Source organism: Bufo gargarizans, chromosome 8 (assembly GCF_014858855.1).
Source record: "Bufo gargarizans isolate SCDJY-AF-19 chromosome 8, ASM1485885v1, whole genome shotgun sequence".
In the NCBI taxonomy this organism is placed as follows: Eukaryota; Metazoa; Chordata; class Amphibia; order Anura; family Bufonidae; genus Bufo; species Bufo gargarizans.
In genome coordinates, this window is record NC_058087.1 from 186,957,270 (window position 1) to 186,981,693 (window position 24,424).

General features: G+C 44.7%; 1 protein-coding gene across 1 annotated transcript; it reads left to right on the forward strand.

The window, feature by feature from the left end:
* The first annotated feature begins 4,904 nt into the window (after positions 1-4,904).
* Positions 4,905-6,359, forward strand: LOC122945515 (tripartite motif-containing protein 16-like). Its single transcript, XM_044304579.1, has one exon. It carries the CDS (start codon positions 4,905-4,907, stop codon positions 6,357-6,359), a length of 1,455 nt encoding a protein of 484 aa, XP_044160514.1.
* The last annotated feature ends 18,065 nt before the right edge of the window (positions 6,360-24,424 follow it).

Consider the following 24,424-nt stretch of genomic DNA (forward strand, 5'->3'; position numbering starts at 1 on the left):
TTAGGAGTGAGGGGGCATATGTAATACATTTTTATTGAATAAGACATTTTCTATTTGTATCCGTGGATGGCACAGTTAAGGGGTGGGGGGGGGTCTGTGGATGGCACTGTTATGGGCTGGGGGGTCTGTGGATGGCACGATTATGGGGTGGGGGGTCTGTGGATGGCACGATTATGGGGTGGGGGGTCTGTGGATGGCACATATATAACAGTGCCATCCACAGATCCCCCCCTGTAACAGTGCCAGCCACAGATCCCCCCTGTAACAGTGTCCGTCATCCACAGATCCCCCCATAACAGTGTCCGTCATCCACAGATCCCCCCATAACAGTGTCCGTCATCCACAGATCCCCCCATAAGTGTCCGTCATCCACAGATCCCCCCATAACAGTGTCCGTCATCCACAGATCCCCCCCATAACAGTGTCCGTCATCCACAGATCCCCCCCATAACAGTGTCCGTCATCCACAGATCCCCCCATAACAGTGTCCGTCATCCACAGATCCCCCCCATAACAGTGTCCGTCATCCACAGATCCCCCCATAACAGTGTCCGTCATCCACAGATCCCCCCCATAACAGTGTCCGTCATCCACAGATCCCCCATAACAGTATCCGTCATCCACAGATCCCCCCATAACAGTGTCCGTCATCCACAGATCCCCCCCATAACAGTGTCCGTCATCCACAGATCCCCCCATAACAGTGTCCGTCATCCACAGATCCCCCCATAACAGTGTCCGTCATCCACAGACCACCATTAGTTCCAAACCCACCAAAAGCACACCTTTTGGCCCAAATTTTTTTTTCTTAGTTTCCTCCCCAAAAACCTAGGTGCGTCTTATGGGCCGGTGCGTCTTATAGGGCGAAAAATACGGTATATAGCACTATATTTAATATAGTGCTATATATTTCTTTTTTAGAATATTTGTCATTTTTTTCCATCTCAAGTCATGATTCCTTCCTGCTTAAGTTGGCCCACAAGCAAGAAGCAGGGAGGAATCATGTGTTCAGCTGGAAAAAATGACGATTATTCATTATAACAAATATATAGCACTATATTCTATAGTGCTATATATTTGTTTTTGACCCACGCCTGTATTAAGCGCCTAATATTTGCATATTACGCGATCATTACCTTGCCGATTTTTGCGTAAAAAAAAGTAGAATATAACTAATATACGAATTCGCAAATATATGATGAATATTGTACAAAATATTTGCGAAATATCACAAATATGACCCCTGCCGCTCATCACTACCTGCAACAGTGATCCCCCCACTCACAGTCCTGAGTGATAGTGGGCATTTAGGTGTCAGATCGTGATCACCGGCAGCCAGACTCTTCACGCATAAAAACTTTAAATGACTTGTTAATAAAAACATCCAGAGGTTGTAACTGGCTGGTAGGTAGGTACCCCAGGAATTACAGCTGGATATGTCTTCACTTCTTTAAAAGGGTTTTCTGAGACATATACTGATGACCTATGGATAGGTCCTCCTTATCTGATTGGTGGGGGTCCGACACTCTCCGATCAGCTATTTCAGAAGTCACCGACACTCCTGTGAGCGCCCCAGCCTTCTCATAGCTCACCATACACAGCGCTGTACATTGTGTAGTGGCTATGCTTGGTATCGCGCTGAGCCCCATTAATTTGCTTAGGCCTTGTGAGTGATGACCGTGCTGAGAGGAGGCCATGGCGCTACTGCGAGGGCCGGTGCCTTTTCAAACAGCTGATCAGCAGGGGTCCCGGGTGGCAAGACCCCATCGATCATTTACTCATGACCTATCCAGAGGATAGGTCATCAGTATTAAAGAGGACCTTTCATGGGATTATGGGTTACAAACTGGTATGCTTACCAGATAGGGCGGCCCCTACAGATGCCAGCACTTTCTTTCTAAAATTCCCCTCTGTTCCGGCGCTGTGTCCCCCGCTGTTTTTGGCGCATCATATGTTAATTTAGAGTATCGGTACAGGGAGGAGGAGACGTCAGGGTCTCTCAGGGGGCGTCTCCTTCTCCCTGTAGCACGGTCCAGTTGCAGTGCAGAGCGTCACAGCCAAGGAGAAAAAACTGCTCACCTTCTGCCTGCTGTGATGCTCTCTGCTACAATTGGACCGCGCTACAACCAGGGAGAAGGAGATGCACTGTTATGGGGGAGATCTGCTGCTGACGCACTGTTATGGGGGAGATCTGCTGACGCACTGTTATCGGGGAGATCTGCTGACGCACTGTTATGGGGGAGATCTGCTGCTGACGCACTGTTATGGGGAGATCTGCTGCTGACGCACTGTTATGGGGGAGATCTGCTGCTGACGCACTGTTATGGGGAGATCTGCTGCTGACGCACTGTTATCAGGGAGATCTGCTGCTGACGCACTGTTATGGGGGAGATCTGCTGCTGACAAACTGCAGAGGTCGCAATAACGCCTGTACAAGCGTTTTTTTTTTTTTTTTTTTACCAATACGCCTTAGACTTTTCCCTGCCATTCATCAGCGCAGTGAGCACTGTGAACGGCACAGGCAGCGCAGCGATGCTGCTGCTGACTGAGACAACCAATAACAAGGCTCCTTACAGCAAGGAGCTTTGTTATTGGTCAGTTTGAGCAGGCTGCCGGAGCTTATGGCACACCGCTCTGAAGAGGGAGGTGCGAGATCCTCACTGGCGGGGTAAGTGGGGATCTGTGAAATTTAGTGGGGATCTGAGCGCCTTGTTTTTACCCTATAGTGATGAGTCTGAAGCGCTCAGCCGAGCGCTCCTCCCTGCTGAGCGCGGTAGTGAAGACGGCCTCAATAGAAGGTCTAGGGGACCGTCTCCACTACCGCGGTCAGCAGTGAGGAAAAGTGGCTGAGCGCTTCAGACTTCTGCTTATAGAAGTCAGTGGGGGTCCCATCGCTGGATACGCCAACAGGAGGAAACCTCCATAACGACAGACCTGTCACCCGTCAGCTTTCCTATGAATCCATCAAGGATTCATTGCAGCATGTTCCATCAGATGCTTATAAGGATTTCTTCTGTAATGCGGTGCCGCATGTGGCCATTTACAGCCTCCAGGACATACAGTCCCTCTGCCAAACACATGAAGTACTTTGCTGTAAAACTGTATAATCCAGTAACCACAGCGGTGGTGGCTTTTTTGTGGCATGAGATAGGGCAATGGGTCATGGAAGACAAACTCCCCTTTATAGCAAGATCAAGCATAACACAAAATGACAGCCTCTAGATCAGGGATCAGCAACCTCCGGCACTCCAGCTGTTCTGAAACTACAACTCCCAGTATCCTCCTTTCACTTCTTTGGGAGTTACAAGAACAGCTGAGCAAGTGTGCATGCTGGGAGTTGTAGTTTCACAGCAGCGCTGGAGTGCCAAAGGTTGCTGCACCCTAGATCAGTGGTTATCACTGCGTGATGTCATCATCCAGATCGATAACATGTGACAGTGGCGCTGCAAGGTATGTGCCCGGGTCTTTCGCTTGTGCCCTTGGCACCAGCATGCACCACCATCCATTGTGCCTGTGTCCTGCTCTGCCAGTGCCTCAGGTCTCTTCAGAGTCTACAAACAGCCCCGGTGGCACGACATACCCACCTGAGAGCTCATCTACAAGGATGTAACTTTGGTGGGCAGCAATGGCCACGTGATGGATAGCATACCCCAGTGACCAGCAGCACAGAAACAGCAGCAAAAATTAAAGGGATTGTCCCAAGATCAGCACTATTTACCTATCCATACTTGACCCAGAGAACACTAGAACATGGTAACCAAGGTGGGACCCCCAGCGATAATGTACTTGAAGGAGACATGTCTGTTTTAGTAACGACTTGCATTTCCCATGCAATAACAATTCTGGGGAGTCAAATCTTGTGACTCTATATTGTACCATTCCTCTATTATTCCTACTAGAACTTATGAACTAATTGCTAGTAGTCTGCAATAAAGGTCCAGCTGGATGTTACCAGTTGACAGCACTGATTGAATAATATCAGGCTGTGCGGTGACACCCCTATCTGGACCTTCACTGCAAACTACCAGCAAGTCATTGATAACTAATAACAGAGGAATTGTGCAACATAAAGTCATAAGAATATATCCTCCAGGATTGTTATTACATGGGGGTGGGGGGTGCAAGTAGTTACCAAAACGGACAAATCAGGAGAGGTGAGGGGTCAGTGGTGCCGACCCCCTCAGAGCAACAGGGACCTCAGCTAAATGTAAAATTGTCTAAATTTGCCATTTATGCATGGAAGACAGTTCTAGAGCACTAGTAATGGTTTTCATGCATAAATGGCAACCCCTTAATGTTATGTAGGCCTTCGTATTAACTATTTGAATTACTGTAACTTTCGTACTCCTCATTGGCTGAAAATACTCCTCAAAAATTGTAAGAGGAATATTTTTACTCTTCCAGAAAAAATGTAGCACGACCTATGCTCCCCTGCATAACGGAAACGGGACGGATCCGTTTTGCAACCCATAGACTTCTATTATGACGGAATGAATAACGGAATGCCTCTAAAGGCATAGAATTGCGTTATGGTCCGTGGTAATGGAATCCATAACGCAATTCACCTTTTAACACCAATCGAAGCGTGAACGAATTTCAAAATATGAAATTCGCTCATCTCTATTGATAATCTGCCACCAATCAATTTTACTCGGTAAAGTCTTCTTTAAATCTCCTTATTTCTCATTTGTTTTCTGTCGTTCACTTTAGAACAAATGCTGGAATTTACGTTTTGAGGCTGGACTTCATTGATCTGCATTAGAAACTACTAGACTTTCTTTCAGAGCGCAGGGATGGCCTCCATGGCACTAAAACATGAGCTCACGTGTTCAGTCTGTTTGGATATTTTTACTTGCCCTGTAATGTTACGCTGTGGACATAACTTCTGTAGGGACTGCATTCAGATGGTCATTGATACGGAGTTTGGAAACGATTCTTGTCCCGAATGCAGGACACCATGTTCACCTAGAGATTTACAGCAGGTCAACTTTAAACTGGCAAATATAGTGCAGTATTATAAATCCTTGCAGGAACATGAGAGCACCAAGAAGGTGAGCTGTACCTATTGTATTCAGTCTTCGGTCACAGCTGTGAAGACATGCCTGCACTGCCAAGCTTCTTATTGTAAGGAGCACCTGGAATTCCACAGAAAAGGCAAGGAACATGTTTTAGTTGACCCCACAGCATCACAGCGGAGCAGAAAATGCATCATCCATGACGAAGTCTTAACATATTTTTGCATAAAGGACCAGACATGCATTTGTACATCTTGCAGCGTGGTCGGAGAACACCAAGACCACCAGACTGAGGTCCTGCAAAAAGCCTCTCTGAGTAAAAAAGAGCAATTAAAAAAACTTCTTGAAAGCTTAAAATTAGAGCAGGAATTTTTTAAGGGAAGAGCTAAAGTTTTGCTGGGCGTTCTCAAACAAACGCAAGAAAAAGTAGTAATGTTGAAAAACGACATACAAGTCATGTACAGCGAACTCCGTGAATGTGTCGTAGACGCTCATGTCAGTGTCATGAGTGAGGTAAGGATACACATGGGGCAGGTCTCAAATCAGATTTCTGGCGAAATTTCTTCTGTACAAAAAAGAGCGGCCAAGCTGTCCCAGGACATAGGACATCTTCAGACCGCCTGCAGCAAAATGGACCCCTTCCTTATTTTACAGGACAAAGTGTGGAGTGCCTTCAGAGCAGAACCCGATGCAGCTCCACCAGTCCTGGGCTTGGACATGTTACTGATTGGCTTAATCTCACAGAGAACCATAGAACGTCTTTCAGACCATCTACCACAACTGTCCAGTCTTTTGGTACGTTTACATTACGAAGCCAACCTCTTACTGAATGAAGCCACGGCCAGTCGTTTTCTTACCCTCTCTGCTGATCTAAAAACTGTTAAGTACTCCAGGAAAAAACTTTGCCGAGAACCCATGCCAAGCAGGTTTGAAACCAGTCAGGTCCTTAGTATCTCATCTTTCTCCTCTGGAAAATACTTTTGGGAAGTGAGAACCAGTCACACTGGAGTGAAAGCCGTTGGCGTGGCCTATCCTACCATAGAAAGAAGAGGTTTAAAGGCTTTTTTAGGATATAATGAGAAGTCCTGGTGCTTGATCTGGGAGAAAGACTGCATTGAAGTATGCCACAACTCAGATTGCAAGCAGATTGTATCTAATGATTCCAGCATGAGTGCCGTTGGAGTATTTTTAGATTACGAGGCTGGACAGCTTTCATTCTATAGACTTTGTTCACAAGTGGAGCATCTACACACCATCACAGCCAAGTTCTCCGAGCCTCTGCATTCTGCCTTCTATGTAGTTGATGGTTGGATCAAGATCAACTCCAAAAAGCAATGCAAATAGGTTCTAATTGCAGTGGGCTCTTAGTGTATAAGGATACTTTCACACTAGCGCTATTCTTTTCAGGCATAGAGTTCTGTCCTAGGGGCTCAATACCGGAAAAGAACTGATCAGTTTTATCCTAATGCATTCTGAATAGAGATCAAATCCGTTCAGGATGCATCAGGATGTCTTCAGTTCAGTCTTTTTGCCTTTTCAGGACGGAGATAATACCGCAGCATGCTGCGGTTTTATCTCCGTTCAACATTCCGGAACACGTGCCGGATCTGAAATTTTTTACCATTGAAATGCATTAATGCCGAGTGTTCCGGCAAAACTGATCCGTTTTTGCGGTCTGCACATGCTCAGACCGCAAAAAATGTGAAAAACAAAATGAAAAATGCGGGATCTGTTTTTTGGGATGACACCGGAGATACGGATCCGGCATTTCAATGCATTTGTCAGACGGATCAGGATCCTGATCCGTCTGACAAATGCCATCAGTTTGCATACGTTTTGACGGATCCGGCAGACAGTTCCGGTGATGGAACTGCCTGCCAGAATACTCTGCCGCAAGTGTGAAAGTACCCTAATACTTAGAGTTGTGTTTTTAGTTGCAGTTCTGTCAGTTCCAGAATTAAATTAAAGGTTAAAACCTGCATACCAAAAAGTACTATTACTTCATAGGTGTCTATCACACAGTTGTACAGTCACAGGCAGTAGTGGCAGGCTTTTTATGAATACCATGGATAATTAAAATGGAATTTGACATTCTGGAAGAGGGGTTTATACAGTGGGGGTTTTTAGTTTCAAAATATTTGGGTGTTGGGCAAGTTATTGCTAGACTAGTTTCACACTAGCTTTAAAGAGATTTTAATACTGACCTATCTTCTGGATAAGTCATCAGTATCTAATGAGTGGGGGGTCCAATACTAGGCCTGTTTCTGGCATTGGCATTAGTGCTGGGATTCAGGCGGACAAAAAACTCTACTAGCACTAATGCCGGAAACAGACCGGATGCCAGTATAGTAAATGGGACCTGGCGGTGCTCCGGTTCTTTCTGGCTATGCCAAGGTTTTCTGAGATTTTAATACTGATGACCTATCGAATGGATAGGTCATCAGTACCTGATCAGTGGGGGTCCAGCACGTGCTTCTGTGAGCACCGCAGCCTTTTAGCTGCTTTCCCTAGGCCAGTGATGGCACATTCATCGGTCACGTGGCCTAGGCACAGCTCAGTCCCATAGAAGTGAATGGAGCTGAGTACGATACCAACCACAGCCACTATACAATGTACGACGCTGTGCTTGGTAAGCACCAGTGTCTTCTCAAACAGCTAATTGGCAGGGCTCCCGAGTGTCGGACAACCACCGATCAGATACTGATGACTTACTGTATCCTGAGGATAGGTCATCAGTCTTAAAATCTGTGAAAAACCCTTTAAAAATCTTATGGTCAGCTGGAGCGGTACTGGAGAACCGCCAAGCCCCATTTACTATAATGGGTTCCGGCCTGTTTCCGGCATTAGTGCTGAGTCCCATTAAAGTCAATGAGATCCTGCACGGAGAGGCAGTATCTGGCTGTGCCAGATACTATGGACTCCGGCAGGCGGTTCCTCTGCTGAAAAATTTTAACAGTCCAGTGTTTCCAGCTGATATTGAAGGAGTACAGACCGGTCTCTATAAGAGACATACATGCTTCATGTTATGTACATGTATGCATTGTGTGTTATGGACACTATTGTTTTAGCCACAGGTTTGTCGAGGAAAGGTTTCTCTTCAGAACGAGCCTCACTGATTCTAGTAAAAGCTCTGCCACCTGTTTGAGGTGTTTCTTCTCTTTTTTCTTAGTATGTGATACTTTAGAGCTAGTTTTGAAGGATGGAACAAAGTTCCGTATTATTATCTTACCTGAAATGTTTAGGTTCTGATGTGGTAAATGTTCATATGGGTTGTAACTATCGTAGGTGGTGGTGAACAGTGATGGCCAGTTGGCCGTGTTTGCCCACGAACACATGCGAGCTGCCGTCTTAACTCACAAGTCCGGCGATGCACAGGTAAGTCCTTACCTGTGCCTGTGCCCGAGCCGGTCTGAAATGAAATGCGGTCTCCGGGTGCAGGCAGTTCCGAGAACAGCCTCCGGGGGCCTTCATCGGGCTGTTCTCGGAACTGCCTGCACCCAGAGGACGCATTTCATTTCAGACCGGCTTGCGCACAGGCACAGGTAAGGACTTACCTGTGCATCGCCAGACTTAAGATGGCAGCTTGCATGTGTTCGCGGGCGAACACGGCGAACTGGCCATCACTGGTGGTGAATCGGGCTATATTGGCCTGGGCGCGGCTAAGCTCTGTTCACTTGAATGGAGCTTAGCCGCTCCCAGGCCAGTTGATACAAGTCGTGATGTCACTGGGCCTGCGGTAAACAGTGAGAAGGTCGCTAGCTTCTCAAAGGTGTTGGACCCCCGCCGGTCAGATGCTGATGATCTATCCAGAGGATAGATCATCAGTTTAAACAAACTGCAGAACCCCTTTAAGCATCTGCATTCAGTTTACTGTTAACATTAAAGTATTTTCAACCCATTTGTCTACATTATGCTTGTTTTGTTATCATATTTTTAGTCTGTAAAAGGTTGTGAATAATCATTGTCCAGTATTGGCTAAGTTCAGCCCATTGCTTATTTAGCTACTCAGACCCAAATCTCCTTAAAGGCGTTGTTCATCCCCTGTGCCTCTTTGGGTAGACTTCCCCAGCGTGGCCAGACCCTTGGAGGAAACCATACTTACCTGATCCCTGCTGCTGGGTCCCAGCTCCATTGCTCCTCCGCCAATGCTGCAAATCTTCGGCCATCAGCGTTTGGTTTTGCGCGGGTTATGTGGCCGCTGCAGCCAATTACTGGCCAAAGCGGTGCGTTTACCCCATGATCATGTGACCCAGTGACTTGATGCTTGTGGGACACATCACAGCTATGGCCAGTGATTGGCTGCAGCGGCCACATAACCCACGCAAAACCAGATGCTGATGCAGGGGGACCATAGATCTACAACATTGATGAGGGGGCGAAGGAGCCAGAACCCAAAGGTGAGGCTCAGGTAAGTATGATTCCCACCATAGTGACCTTACCATGGGGTCAGATTGTATGACTTTTTTGTGGGTTCCTGTGGCTTCAGATAACCTGAAAAGTAACTGTGTAAAGTAACTTCATTATATCTCCATAATGGAGAGGCATTACCAGTAGACAGAGGGAGGCGCTCATGCCGCTCTACAGAGCACTAGTGAGACCTCATTTGGAGTATTGTGCTCAGTACTGGAGACCATATCTCCAGAAGGATATTGATACTTTGGAGAGAGTTGAGAGAAGAACTACTAAACTGGTACATGGATTGCAGGATTAAACTTACCAGCAAAGATTAAAGGACCTTAACATGTATAGCTTGGAAGAAAGACGAGACAGAGGGGATATGATAGAAACTGCTAAATACATAAAGGGAATCAACAAGGTAAAAGAGGAGAGAATATTTAAAAGAAGAAAAACCGCTACAAGAGGACATAGTTTTAAATTAGAGGGGCAAAGGTTTAAAAGTAATATCAGGAAGTATTACTTTACTGAGAGAGTAGTGGATGCATGGAATGGCCTTCCTGCAGAAGTGGTAGCTGCAAATACAGTGGAGGAGTTTAAGCATGCATGGGATAGGCATAAGGCCATCCTTCATATAAGATGGGGCCAGGGGCTATCCATAGTATTCAGTATATTGGGCAGACTAGATGGGCCAAATGGTTCTTATCTGCCGACACTTTCTATGTTTCTATGTTTCCATGTACTTATTTTATAATGTGCTGCGTAACGCGTTTCAGAGCATCTTCGGATTACGGTGTCGTTTTCCAAGACATAAAAACCGAACTGTACAGAGAAATCTAGGGATCTTCTGCTTGTGATTAATAAGTATCGATGTACGTGTTAACCCTGAAGATCAGAACATCACGTGATCCACAATATGAAATCTACAAATCCAGACCTGACACTCAATACGCAGCATTTACTGCACAATGGATAGAATATAGGGGCAAATTATAAGCTGATATTTTATTCCAATATACTAATGAAACACCATTGAGGGTAAAAAAGGAAACTAGTGAACTAATGACATCCCTCTAGGATTCTGGTGTCCTAATTATAATGTTTGAATTTATTTATTTTATATATATATATATATATATAAAACTAAGGATAGGTCATCAATATCAGATTGATGGGGGTCCTAATCCCGGCATCCCTGTTGATCACTTGTTCTAGTGCTGTGTCCTATCCTGAGGAGTAGCCTGGACAACCCCTTTAACCCCTTCCTGATGCAGTGATTTAGCATTTTAGTTTTTCACTCCCTGCCTTCCTGGAGCCATAACTTTTTTATTTTTATGTTCACACAGCCGTATGAAGGCTTGTTTTTTTGCGGGACAAGTTGCACGTTCTATTGCCCCCATTTAATATTCCATACAATGTACAGGGAAGCTGGAAAAAAAAATTAAAAATGGGGTGGAATTGGAAAATAAAATGCAATTCTGTCACAGTTTTCTGAGTTTTGTTTTTACAGCGTTTATTATGCGGTAAAACTGACTTGTGATCTTCATTCTCCAGGTCAGTACGATTATGGCACTACCGGATCCGTCTGTTATCTGCACAGACGGATCCGCACCTAACGCAGGTGTGAAAGTAGCCTTACTTGTTCATCAGATTGCAATTTGTATAGAATAATGGAATTTTCTCCCTTCTATACATTCAATACAGAAATTGCTATATCACAGTTTAGTGCTGCCACCTGCTGGCCTGAATTATTATATACATTATTATATACATGTAATGAGCCTGGAAGCCTAGTACAGGCTCATTATGAATATAAAGTAAAGAAGTGTATTGGGCGAGCACTCTAACATAAAGCACACATTTAATCAAGATAAAATGTAAAACAAAATAAAAAACACATAAATACAATAGCTAAAAATGCGTCAATGAATAACCACAATAGGACTGATAAATATTAAAGTGACATTAGCGGTGCCCATGAAGGGCTATTCTACGCTCTAGCGCTTGCGGCACTTAGGGCTCCTTGTAGGGCCTTCTAGTGTGTCCTTCGTTTTTCCACAGAGGTCCACTAAAAACCACGATTGTTGTTATAAGTTCCTGTAGGCGCTGGAGAGGTTAATCTGTAGTCCACAAATGGCACTCTCAGTCGACTTGTAAGGTGATATTATTTGTATAACATCAAGATTCAGTCCCAAGGTTTTTGGTCAGGATGAAAAAGAATAACAGTATTCTCGGCTGTTCAGCCGTTTACCTCCTCCTTCCAGGGGTAGTCCATGTGTGTCCGCGGTGTTTGTCGGGGAGCGGGTAATGCGGGAGACTCTGGCGTCTCACGTCGCTCTCCTCAGTGGCCGCACTTGCCATTTCTCGCGGGATCACACTTACGTGACTTCCTGTTTCGTCCGGTGATGACATATCTACTGTGTCGATTCAAAGATTCAAAGTTCGATCTTCCAAGTATTATAATGATGTCTGCATGGCCATGCGACTAGAAGAAATTCGACAGCTGTATGGCGTTTACCAGACGCGTTTCGGGAAATGTGACTATCCCTTCCCCAATCTCTTCCGGGGAAACCATTCCTGCCCCGGACGCATGCGCTTCCAGGTTTTCGCCCTCCTAGACACAGTAGTCACATTTGACTATGGCATCTGAGAGGCACCTTCTTTAACCCCTTCAAGACCAAGCTAGTTTTTACCTTCAGCACCAGGCCATTTTTAGCAAATCACTGTGTCACTTTATGTGGTGATAACTTTAAAACGCTTTTACTTATCCAAGACATTCTGAGATTGTTTTCTTGTCACATATTGTACTTCATGACAGTGGTAAAATTGAGTCAAAAAATTTCATTTTTATTTATTAACCACTTCAGCCCCGCTAGCTGAAACACCCTTCATGACCAGAGCACTTTTTACACTTCGGCACTACACTACTTTCACCGTTTATCGCTCGGTCATGCAACTTACCATACAAATAAATTTTACCTCCTTTTCTTCTCACTAATAGAGCTTTCATTTGGTGGTATTTCATTGCTGCTGACATTTTTACTTTTTTTGTTATTAATCAAAATGTAACGATTTGTTTGCAAAAAAATGACATTTTTCACTTTCAGCTGTAAAATTTTGCAAAAAAAACGACATCCATATATAAATTTTTCGCCAAATTTATTGTTCTACATGTCTTTGATAAAAAAAAAATGTTTGGGCAAAAAAAAAAAATGGTTTGGGTAAAAGTTATAGCATTTACAAACTATGGTACAAAAATGTGAATTTCCGCTTTTTGAAACAGCTCTGACTTTCTGAGCACCTGTCATGATTCCTGAGGTTCTACAATGCCCAAACAGTAGAAAACCCCCACAAATGACCCAATTTCGGAAAGTAGACACCCTAAGGTATTCGCTGATGGGCATAGTGAGTTCATAGAACTTTTTATTTTTTTTCACAAGTTAGCGGAAAATGATGATGATTTTATTTTTTTTATTTTTTCTTACAAAGTCTCATATTCCACTAACTTGCGACAAAAAATAAAAAATTCTAGGAACTCACCATGCCCCTCACAGAATACCTTGGGGTGTCTTCTTTCCAAAATGGGGTCACTTGTGGGGTAGTTATACTGCCCTGGCAATTTAGGGGCCCAAATGTGTGAGAAGTACCTTGCAATCAAAATGTGTAAAAAATGACCGGTGAAATCCAAAAGGTGCACTTTGGAATATGTGCCCCTTTGCCCACCTTGGCAGCAAAAAAGTGTGACACATCTGGTATCGCCGTACTCAGGAGAAGTTGGGGAATGTGTTTTGGGGTGTCATTTTACATATACCCATGCTGGGTGAGAAAAATATCTTGGTCAAATGCCAACTTTGTATAAAAAAATGGGAAAAGTTGTCTTTTGCCAAGATATTTCTCTCATCCAGCATGGGTATATGTAAAATGACACCCCAAAACACATTGCCCAACTTCTCCTGAGTACGGCGATACCAGATGTGTCACACTTTTTTGCTGCCAAGGTGGGCAAAGGGGCACATATTCCAAAGTGCACCTTTCAGATTTTGCAGGCCATTTTTTACACATTTTGATTGCAAGGTACTTCTCACACATTTGGGCCCCTAAATTGCCAGGGCAGTATAACTACGCCACAAATGACCCCATTTTGGAAAGAAGACACCCCAAGGTATTCCGTGAGGGGCATGGCGAGTTCCTAGAATTTTTTATTTTTTGTCACAAGTTAGCGGAAAATGATGATTTTTCTTTTTTTTTCTTTTTTCCTTACAAAGTCTCATATTCCACTAACTTGCGACAAAAAATAAAAAATTCTAGGAACTCGCCATGCCCCTCACGGAATACCTTGGGGTGTCTTCTTTCCAAAATGGGGTCATTTGTGGCGTAGTTATACTGCCCTGGCAATTTAGGGGCCCAAATGTGTGAGAAGTACTTTGCAATCAAAATCTGTAAAAAATGACCGGTGAAATCCGAAAGGTGCACTTTGGAATATGTGCCCCTTTGCCCACCTTGGCATCAAAAAAGTGTCACACATCTGGTATCGCCGTACTCAGGAGAAGTTGGGGAATGTGTTTTGGGGTGTCATTTTACATATACCCATGCTGGGTGAGAGAAATATCTTGGCAAAAGACAACTTTTCCCATTTTTTTATAGAAAGTTGGCATTTGACCAAGATATTTTTCTCACCCAGCATGGGTATATGTAAAATGACACCCCAAAACACATTGCCCAACTTCTCCTGAGTACGGCGATACCAGATGTGTCACACTTTTTTGCTGCCAAGGTGGGCAAAGGGGCACATATTCCAAAGTGCACCTTTCGGATTTCACCGGTCATTTTTTACAGATTTTGATTGCAAAGTACTTCTCACACATTTGGGCCCCTAAATTGCCAGGGCAGTATAACTACGCCACAAGTGACCCCATTTTGGAAAGAAGACACCCCAAGGTATTCCGTGAGGGGCATGGCGAGTTCCTAGAATTTTTTATTTTTTGTCGCAAGTTAGTGGAATATGAGACTTTGTAAGGAAAAAAGAAAAAAAAAGAAAAATCATCATTTTCCGCTAACTTGTGACAAAAAATAAAAAATTCTAGGAACTCGCCGTGCCCCTCACGGAATACCTTGGGGTGTCTTCTTTCCAAAATGGGGTCACTTGTGGCGTAGTTATACTGCCCTGGCAATTTAGGGGCCCAAATGTGTAAGAAGTACCTTGCAATCAAAATGTGTAAAAAATGGCCTGCGAAATCCGAAAGGTGCACTTTGCAATATGTGCCCCTTTGCCCACCTTGGCTGCAAAAAAGTGTCACACATGTGGTATCGCCGTACTCAGGAGAAGTTGGGCAATGTGTTTTGGGGGGTCATTTTACATATACCCATGCTGGGTGAGAGAAATATCTTGGCAAAAGACAACTTTTCCCATTTTTTTATACAAAGTTGGCATTTGACCAAGATATTTTTCTCACCCAGCATGGGTATATGTAAAATGACACCCCAAAACACATTCCCCAACTTCTCCTGAGTACGGCGATACCACATGTGTGACACTTTTTTGCAGCCTAGATGCGCAAAGGGGCCCAAATTCCTTTTAGGAGGGCATTTTTAGGCTGGGTTCACACTTGAGCGTTGCGCAAACGCGCGTTTTTGACGCACATTTTTATGCGCGTTTTTGTAATAGTAAACGCGCGTTTGACGCGCGTTTGTGTGATTCACTACAGTGTCCTATGGCCACAAACGCCCCGAAAGTCGCTCATGTACTTTTTGGAGCGTCGGGCGTTTTACAGCGCGATCGTACGCGCTGTAAAACGCCCAAGTGTGAACCATTCCCATAGGGAATCATTGGTTTCTCCTTGTTGAGCGTTTTACAGCGCGTAGGAACGCGCTGTAAAACGCTCAGGTGTGAACCCAGCCTTAGACATTTGGATCCCAGACTTCTTCTCACACTTTCGGGCCCCTAAAAAGCCAGGGCAGTATAAATACCCCACATGTGACCCCACTTTGGAAAGAAGACACCCCAAGGTATTCAATGAGGGGCCTAGCGAGTTCCTAGAATTTTTTTTTTTTTGCATAAGTTAGCGGATATTGATTTTTTTTTGTTTTTTTCTCACAAAGTCTCACTTTCCGCTAACTTAGGACAAAAATTTCAATCTTTCATGGACTCAATATGCCCCTCACGGAATACCTTGGGGTGTCTTCTTTCCGAAATGGGGTCACATGTGGGGTATTTATACTGCCCTGGCTTTTTAGGGGCCCTAAAGCGTGAGAAGAAGTCTGGAATATAATTGTCTAAAAATGTTTACGCATTTGGATTCCGTGAGGGGTATGGTGCGTCCATGTGAGATTTTATTTTTTGACACAAGTTAGTAGAATATGAGACTTTGTAAGAAAAAACAAAAACAAACCAAAAATTTCCGCTAACTTGTGCCCAAAAAAATGTCTGAATGGAGCCTTACCAGGGGGGGGTGATCAATGACAGGGGGGTGATCAATGACAGGGGGGTGATCACCCATATAGACTCCCTGATCACCCCCCTGTCATTGATCACCCCCCTGTAAGGCTCCATTCAGACGTCCGTATAATTTTTACGGATCCATGGATCGGATCCGCAAAACACATGCGGACGTCTGAATGGAGCCTTACAGGGGGGTTATCAATGACAGGGGGTGATCAGGGTGATCACCCCCCTGTCACTGATCACCCCCCCCTGTAAGGCTCCATTCAGACATCCGCATGATTTTTACGGATCCATGGATACATGGATCGGATCCACAAAACACATGCGGACGTCTGAATGGAGCCTTACAGGGGGGTTATCAATGACAGGGGGTGATCAGGGTGATCACCCCCCTGTCAATGATCACCCCCCCTGTAAGGTTCCATTCAGACATCCGCATGATTTTTTACGGATCCATGGATCGGATCCACAAAACACATGCGGACGTCTGAATGGAGCCTTACAGGGGGGTTATCAATGACAGGGGGTGATCAGGGTGATCACCCCCCTGTCACTGATCACCCCCCCTGTAAGGCTCCATTCAGACATCCGCATGATTTTTTACGGATCCATGGATACATGGATCGGATCCACAAAACACATGCGGACGTCTGAATGGAGCCTTACAGGGGGGTTATCAATGACAGGGGGTGATCAGGGTGATCACCCCCCTGTCACTGATCACCCCCCCTGTAAGGCTCCATTCAGACATCCGCATGATTTTTTACGGATCCATGGATACATGGATCGGATCCACAAAACACATGCAGACGTCTGAATGGAGCCTTACAGGGGGGTTATCAATGACAGGGGGTGATCAGGCTGATCACCCCCCCTGTCACTGATCACCCCCCCTGTAAGGCTCCATTCAGACATCCGCATGATTTTTACGGATCCATGGATAGGATCCACAAAACACATGCGGACGTCTGAATGGAGCCTTACAGGGGGGTGATCAATGACAGGGGGGTGATCAGGGAGTGTATATGGGTGATCACCCGCCTGTCATTGATCACCCCCTGTAAGGCTCCATTCAGACGTCCGCATGTGTTTTGCGGATCCGATCCATGTATCCATGGATCCGTAAAAATCATGCGGACGTCTGAATGGAGCCTTACAGGGGGGTGATCAATGACAGGGGGGTGATCAATGACAGGGGGGTGATCAATGACAGGGGGTGATCAGGGAGTGTATATGGGTGATCACCCGCCTGTCATTGATCACCCCCCTGTAAGGCTCCATTCAGACGTCCGCATGATTTTTACGGATCCATGGATACATGGATCGGATCCACAAAACACATGCGGACGTCTGAATGGAGCCTTACAGGGGGGTTATCAATGACGGGGGTGATCAGGGAGTGTATATGGGTGATCACCCGCCTGTCATTGATCACCCCCTGTAAGGCTCCATTCAGACGTCCGCATGTGTTTTGCGGATCCGATCCATGTATCCATGTATCCGTAAAAATCATGCGGACGTCTGAATGGAGCCTTACAGGGGGGGATCAGTGACAGGGCGGTGATCAATGACAGGGGGTGATCAGGGAGTGTATATGGGTGATCACCCGCCTGTCATTGATCACCCCCCTGTAAGGCTCCATTCAGACGTCCGTATGCTTTTTGCGGATCCGATCCATGTATCCGTGGATCCGTAAAAATCATACGGACGTCTGAACGGAGCCTGACAAGGGGGTGATCAATGACAGGGCGGTGATCAATGACAGCGGGGTGATCAGGGAGTTTATATGGGGTGATCATGGGTGATCAGGGGTTTATAAGGGGTTAATAAGTGACGGGGGGGGTGTAGTGTAGTGTGGTGTTTGGTGCGACTGTACTGACCTACCTGAGTCCTCTGGTGGTCGATCCTAACAAAAGGGACCACCAGAGGACCAGGTAGGAGGTATATTAGACGCTGTTATGAAAACAGCGTCTAATATACCTGTTAGGGGTTAAAAAATTCGGATCTCCAGCCTGCCAGCGAGCGATCGCCGCTGGCAGGCTGGAGATCCACTCGCTTACCTTCCGTTCCTGTGAGCGCGCGCGCCTGTGTGCGCGCGTTCACAGGAAATCTCGCGTCTCGTGAGATGACGCGTATATGCGTCCAGGAGGAGTAAAGCAACCACCTCCCGGACGCATATCTGCGTACAGCGGTCGGGAGGTGGTTAAAAAATACCAAATTTACCAAAAATTTTGAAAAATGTTCAAATTTCAAAATTTCTATTTCTCTACTTTCATAATAGACAGTAATACCTCAAAAAATAGTTATTACTTTACATTTCCCATATGTCTACTTCATGGTTGGATCATTTTGTGAATCCCATTTTATTTTTTGGGATGTTACAAGGCTTAGAAGTTTAGAAGCAAATCTTGAAATTTTTCAGAAAATTTCCAAAACCCACTTTTTAAGGACTAGTTCAGGTCTGAAGTCACTTTGTGAGGCTTACATAATAGAAACCACCCAAAAATTACCCCATTTTAGAAACTACACCCCTCAAGGTATTCAAAACTGATTTTACAAACTTTGTTAACCCTTTAGGTGTTCCACAAGAATTAAAGGAAAATGGAGATAAAATTTCAGAATTTCACTTTTTTGGCAGATTTTCCATTTTAATCCATTTTTTCCAGTAACAAATCAAGGGTAAACAGCCAAACAAAACTCAATATTTATTACCCTGACTCTGTAGATTACAGAAACACCCAATTTGTGATCGTAAACTGCTGTACGGGCACACGGCAGGGCGCAGAAGGAAAGGAACGCCATATGGTTTTTGGAGGGCCATGTCACTTTTGAAGGCCCCCTGTTGCACCCCTAGAGTAGAAACTCCAAAAAATGACCCCATTTTGGAAACTATGGGATAAGGTGGCAGTTTTGTTGGTACTATTTTAGGGTACATATGATTTTTGGTTGCTCTATATTACACTTTTTGTGAGTCAAGGTAACAAAAAATAGCTGTTTTGGCACCATTTTTATTTTTTGTTATTTATAATGTTCATCTGACAGGTTAGCTATTTTTATAGAGCAGGTGGTTACAGATGCGACAATACCAAATATAACTACTTGTTTTGGTTGTTTGTTTCAGTATTATATAATAAAGCATTTTTGAAAAAAAATATTTTTTAGTGTCTCATATTCTGAAAGCCATAGTTTATTTTTTATTTTTAGGCGACTGTCTTATGTAGGTTCGCATTTTTTGTGGGATGAGATGACGGTTTTATTGGTACAAATTTGGACTGTGTATGACTTTTTGATCGCTTGCTATTACACTTTTTGTGATGTAAGGTGACAAAAAATGGCTTTTTTACACCGTTTAAAAAAAAAGAATTTTACAGTGTTCACCTGAGGGGTTAACTTATGTGATATTTTTATAGAGCAGGTCGTTACGGACGTGGCAATACCTAATATGTCTACTTTTATTTATTTATTAAAGTTTTATACACTAATTTTTTTTAAACAAAAAAAAATATCATGTTTTAGTGTCTTCATAGTCTGAGAGCCATAATTTTTTTATTTTTTGGGCGACTGTTTTAGGTAGGGGCTCATTTTTTGCGGGATGAGGTGACGGTTAGATTGATACTATTTTGGTGGGAAACGCCTTTTTGATTGCTTGGTGTTGCACTTTTAGTGATGTAAGGTGACAACATTTTTTTTTCTTTAGCACAGTTTTTATTTAACTTTTTTGACAGTGTTCACCTGAGGGGTTAGGTCATGTGATATTTTTATAGAGCCGGTCTATACGAATGTGGCGATATGTAATATGTCTACTTTCCCTTTTTTTTCCTATAAAATTTTTGCATTTTTTTTACTTTATTTTGGAAAAAAAACGCTTTTTTTAAAACTTTATTTTACTTTTTATATTTGTCCCACTTTGGGACTTCACCTTTTCAGGATTTTATCCCTGTTTCAATTCAGTACAATACATTCTGTATTGTACTGAATTGAACTGTCAGCCTCTCACACAGTGAGAGGCTGACAGTTGCCTAGGAGACCCAGCGCTCATGCTGGATCTACTGGGCTTCCGTAGGCTGGCAGCCCCGATGCCTGTGTAAGGCATTGGGGCTGCCATGGCAACCATCGACCCCCTGCCAGGGCAGCTCGCGCGGGGGGGATGGAGTCAGATGGAGCGCGCTCTCTCTGTATACCCCGCACGTGCCGCAGTCAGCGTTGACCACCGCACGTGAAAGGGTTAATCCGCCAGCATCACCGCACACAGCGATGCCGGCGGATGCAGCAGGGGCCCGGCTATCAGTAACAGCAGGGCCCGATCCCATCGTGTACGTGCACGTGAGGATGTGGGAAGGGGTTAAAGACTCGACATTTGCTGTACATGTACAGCAGATTTCGTGAAGGGGTTAATCATTGACTTTAGATTTGTTGCTACCAGTTTATAACACCCGGCCCCTAGTCATGCAGTTAGAGAGCACTCTGAATTCCGAAATAGTGCTGTAATAAGATGCCACCGTTTATTAGATTCTTCCCTCCTAGATATTCCGCATCACCCGTGAGTGGTAAAAGTGAGCTCAGAAATAGTGGTGCGATAATTATAGTTATACCTAGGAAATTTGGATGCCTAGTGTGGACTCCAGAAAACAATAGTGCCGCCAAAATAATTGTACTGAACGGCGTCCATATTAGGGATCGACCGATATTGATTTTTTAGGGCCGATACCGATACCAATAATTTGTGAGCTTTCAGGCTGATAGCCAATAATTTATACCGATATTCTGGGAATTTTCATTTTTGAAAAAAATAAATAAAATTCCCACAAATCTGCTGAAAATTTATGTTTATTATTAATGTGTATTTTTTTTTTTGTAAATCTTTCTTTTTCATTTATATTTAATATTTTGGTGTTTTTATAACTTTTTTTTTTAACTAACTTTTAGCCCCCTTAGGGACTAGAACCCTTGTCCTATTCACCCTGATAGAGATCTATCAGGGTGAATAGGAGCTTACACTGTCCCTGCTGCTCTGTGCTTTGTGCACACAGCAACATGGAGCTTACCATGGCAGCCAGGGCTTCAATAGCGTCCTGGCTGCCATGGTAACCGATCGGAGCCCCAGCATTACACTGCTGGGGCTCCGATCGGAGGAGCAGGGGAGGAGGGGATCCTGTGGGGGGGCGCACTGCTACTGGGGTGGGGGGGCCCTATGCGCCACCACTGCTTAATACTGGGGGGGAGGGGGGGCGCACTGCGCCACCAATGCTTAATACTGGGGGGCTTGGGGGGGAGGCGCACTGCGCCACCAATGCTTAATACTGGGGGGGAGGGGGGGCGCACTGCGCCACCAATGTCTAATACTGGGGGGCTTGGGGGGGCGCACTGCGCCACCAATGAAGCTTAATCTCTAATTTATTCATATACAGGAGGCGGGAGCTGCAGGATCACATAGCCGGCTCCCGGCCTCTATGACAAGTAGCTGCGATCTGCGGTAGTTAAAGAGGACCTTTCACCTAAAAAAAAAATGTAAACTAAGACCATAGCTTTACTTACATGCCCCCATGAAGTGTTGATCGTTTTTTCTTTTTTCAAACTGTGCCCCCGTTTGTCCGCTATGCCCCCCCGGAATAATTCCCGCCGTCTATGCTAATGAGCCAGCCTCAAATGGGCTGGCTTTAAAAGTTCTCCTCGGCGTGCCTTCTCTCTTCTCCCTGGCACGGAGCGCATCCAATCAGCGCGCTCCGCTCTTAGCCGGATAGACGAAATCGCTCCAGTTCTCTGAAGTCTCGCGAGAACTGGAGCGTCTTCTCCCTGGCTAAGAGCGGAGCGCGCTGATTGGATGCGCTCCGTGCCAGGGGGAAGAGAGAAGGCACGCCGAGGAGAACTTTTAAAGCCAGCCCATTTGAGGCTGGCTCATTAGCATAGACGGCGGGAATTATTCCGGGGGGGCATAGCGGACAAACGGGGGCACAGTTTGAAAAAAGAAAAAACGATCAACACTTCATGGGGGCATGTAAGTAAAGCTATGGTCTTAGTTTACATTTTTTTTTTAGGTGAAAGGTCCTCTTTAACTACCGCAGATCGCAGCTACAGCTCATAGAGGCCGGGAGCCGGCTATGTGATCCTGCGCAGCCAGCTCCCGCCTCCTGTATATGAATAAATGAGAGATTAAGCTTCATTGGTGGCGCAGTGGCCATAGCTCCTCCCCTCCTCTTGTCCCCTGTCCTCTCATTGGCGGCAGCAGCACAGGGGGAGGAGACACTGCTTCCTTCTCCCCTGTGCTGCTGCTGAGGGAACACGGAGAGCGCTGTCAGCAGCGCGATCTGTGTTCCCCATACGCTATCGGAATATCGGCAAAACAAATGCCGATACCGATAGCGTTCAAAATCCTGAATATCGGCCGATAATATCGGTAAATTCGATAATCGGTCGATCCCTAGTCCATATGGTAGTAGTGAACCACCCAGTGGAAAGGGCGAGGGGCAGTGATGGACGAACATTGACCAGGACGATTCGCAAACGCAATCGCGCTAATGTGATCAAATGTTCGCGAACCACAAGTTTGCAGTGGGCCCCATTCACTTTAAAGGGTTTCTACCACTTCGGTTTCACATATTTAGCTGTCAGACACTAGCGATCCGCTAGTGTCTGCTCTGCCCAACCATCCTAATATAATTGCTTTTGGGGCAGCCGTTTTGCTAAAAAAAGAACTTTTATTAATATGCTAATGAGCCTCTAGGTGCTATGGGGGCGTCATTAGCACCTAGAGGCTCCGTCTACCTTCAGAAACTGCCGCCGACCAGCGCGTCCCTCCAGCCCGCCCATCTCCTCCTGTATGCGATCCTCCTTGTGAGCGTATGTATTCTGCGCATGCGCAGTGAATGTCTGACCGCTTCCTTGCTCAGACATCTCCACTGCGCCTGCGCGATGACGCCATAGTGCTCCGAGGAACAGGCGCAGTGGAGATGTCTGAGCAGGGAAGCTGTCAGACATTTACTGCGCATGCGCAGAATACATACGAGGATCGCATTCAGGAGGAGATGGGCGGGCTGGAGGGACGCGCTGGCGGCGGCAGTTTCTGAAGGTAGACGGAGCCTCTAGGTGCTAATGACGCCCCCATAGCACCTAGAGGCTCATTAGCATATTAATAAAAGTTCTTTTTTTAGCAAAACGGCTGCCCCAAAAACAATTATATTAGGATGGTTGGGCAGAGCAGACACTAGCGGATCGCTAGTGTCTGACAGCTAAATATGTGATACCGAAGTGGTAGAAACCCTTTAATGGCAGGCGATCCTGAAAAACCTTCAGCTCATATTTGCAGCCACCAAATACTTAGTAGAAGTTCACAAATCGTCCCACAACATGGACAGTGACATACTAGAGGGGGATCAATGACAAAAATTCCAACCAAAAATATGTATTTTAATCAGGGGCCATTTTTATGCGTCTTAAAGGGAAACTGTCAAAAATGTGGCCTGCTGGAGCCTAGAAAACTTTTATTTTGGGCCCCACAGGAGTACGGGCTCCAAACATTAGGCATTCACCGGACAGAAAACATCAACTTATTATGTGGCCAGAGGTATATTAGACTGTCATTGGATAACAATATTGCTGCAGGCCAGTACAAATACATGTCAAATACATAACTTAAAAGAACAAAAAATATCAAATTTTATTAAAAACATTGATATATATATATAATGTAGTAGGGCACACCTGCAGTCAGGTCCACATGGAAACAAAACTGTAGTATCAATAAGTATTTATTAAACTAAATAAAACAAGATAAAAAGATCCCCCTTTAAAAACCACTAACAAAACATTGTATACAACATAATTGCATAGATATTACACCTTTCAATAGGCAAAATTGGATACAGATACCGCATATAATAATGTGACTAATTATGCTGGCATTAGTGGTACTATAGCTGTGTTGTATCAGCAACATACACGTATTCACTGTGCACGGAGATTAAGTTGCGATGAACTTGCGGTATATATGCTGCTCCCCTGTACACAATAAACACTAGACGTCGATCAACTCGTGTTTATGCTGTAAGCAAGGTTCGTATATAAAATTGTACCTTTGCACATATAATCTATATACAAATCGTGTGTACTTGATTGCAATATTAACGTAAATAGATCTTATCTCTATATGATCTTATCCACTGTTATATTTTAATGTTCGTAGTGTAGCACATCTATTACACGCAGATTAGCTTATTTGTTCTAGGCGATACCAGTTCTTGCTGTGCCTGTAAATTATCCTTATTTGTTTCAGCTTTGGAATTCATATAGAAAAGCATGAAAAGTGTCCCTTGCTTGTACAACATTAGTCCATTGCTGCGCTGGTCTCAAATGTCCTTGTATAACATCTTGTAGATACGAAACATCAAGGTGTGTTTTCTTACCGTTCTTAATATCACTATTGTTTATAAATGTGACAATAATTATCTTAGCTTTTATCACTTATGCGTGATTTACTCACTGTTTGGCAGGTATTCGCTGAGAGCGCCGCACATGCCGTGGCATCCCACGTGTTGCGGTGATGGCAGTCCTGTCTCAGGTTACCTTCTCTAGTTAG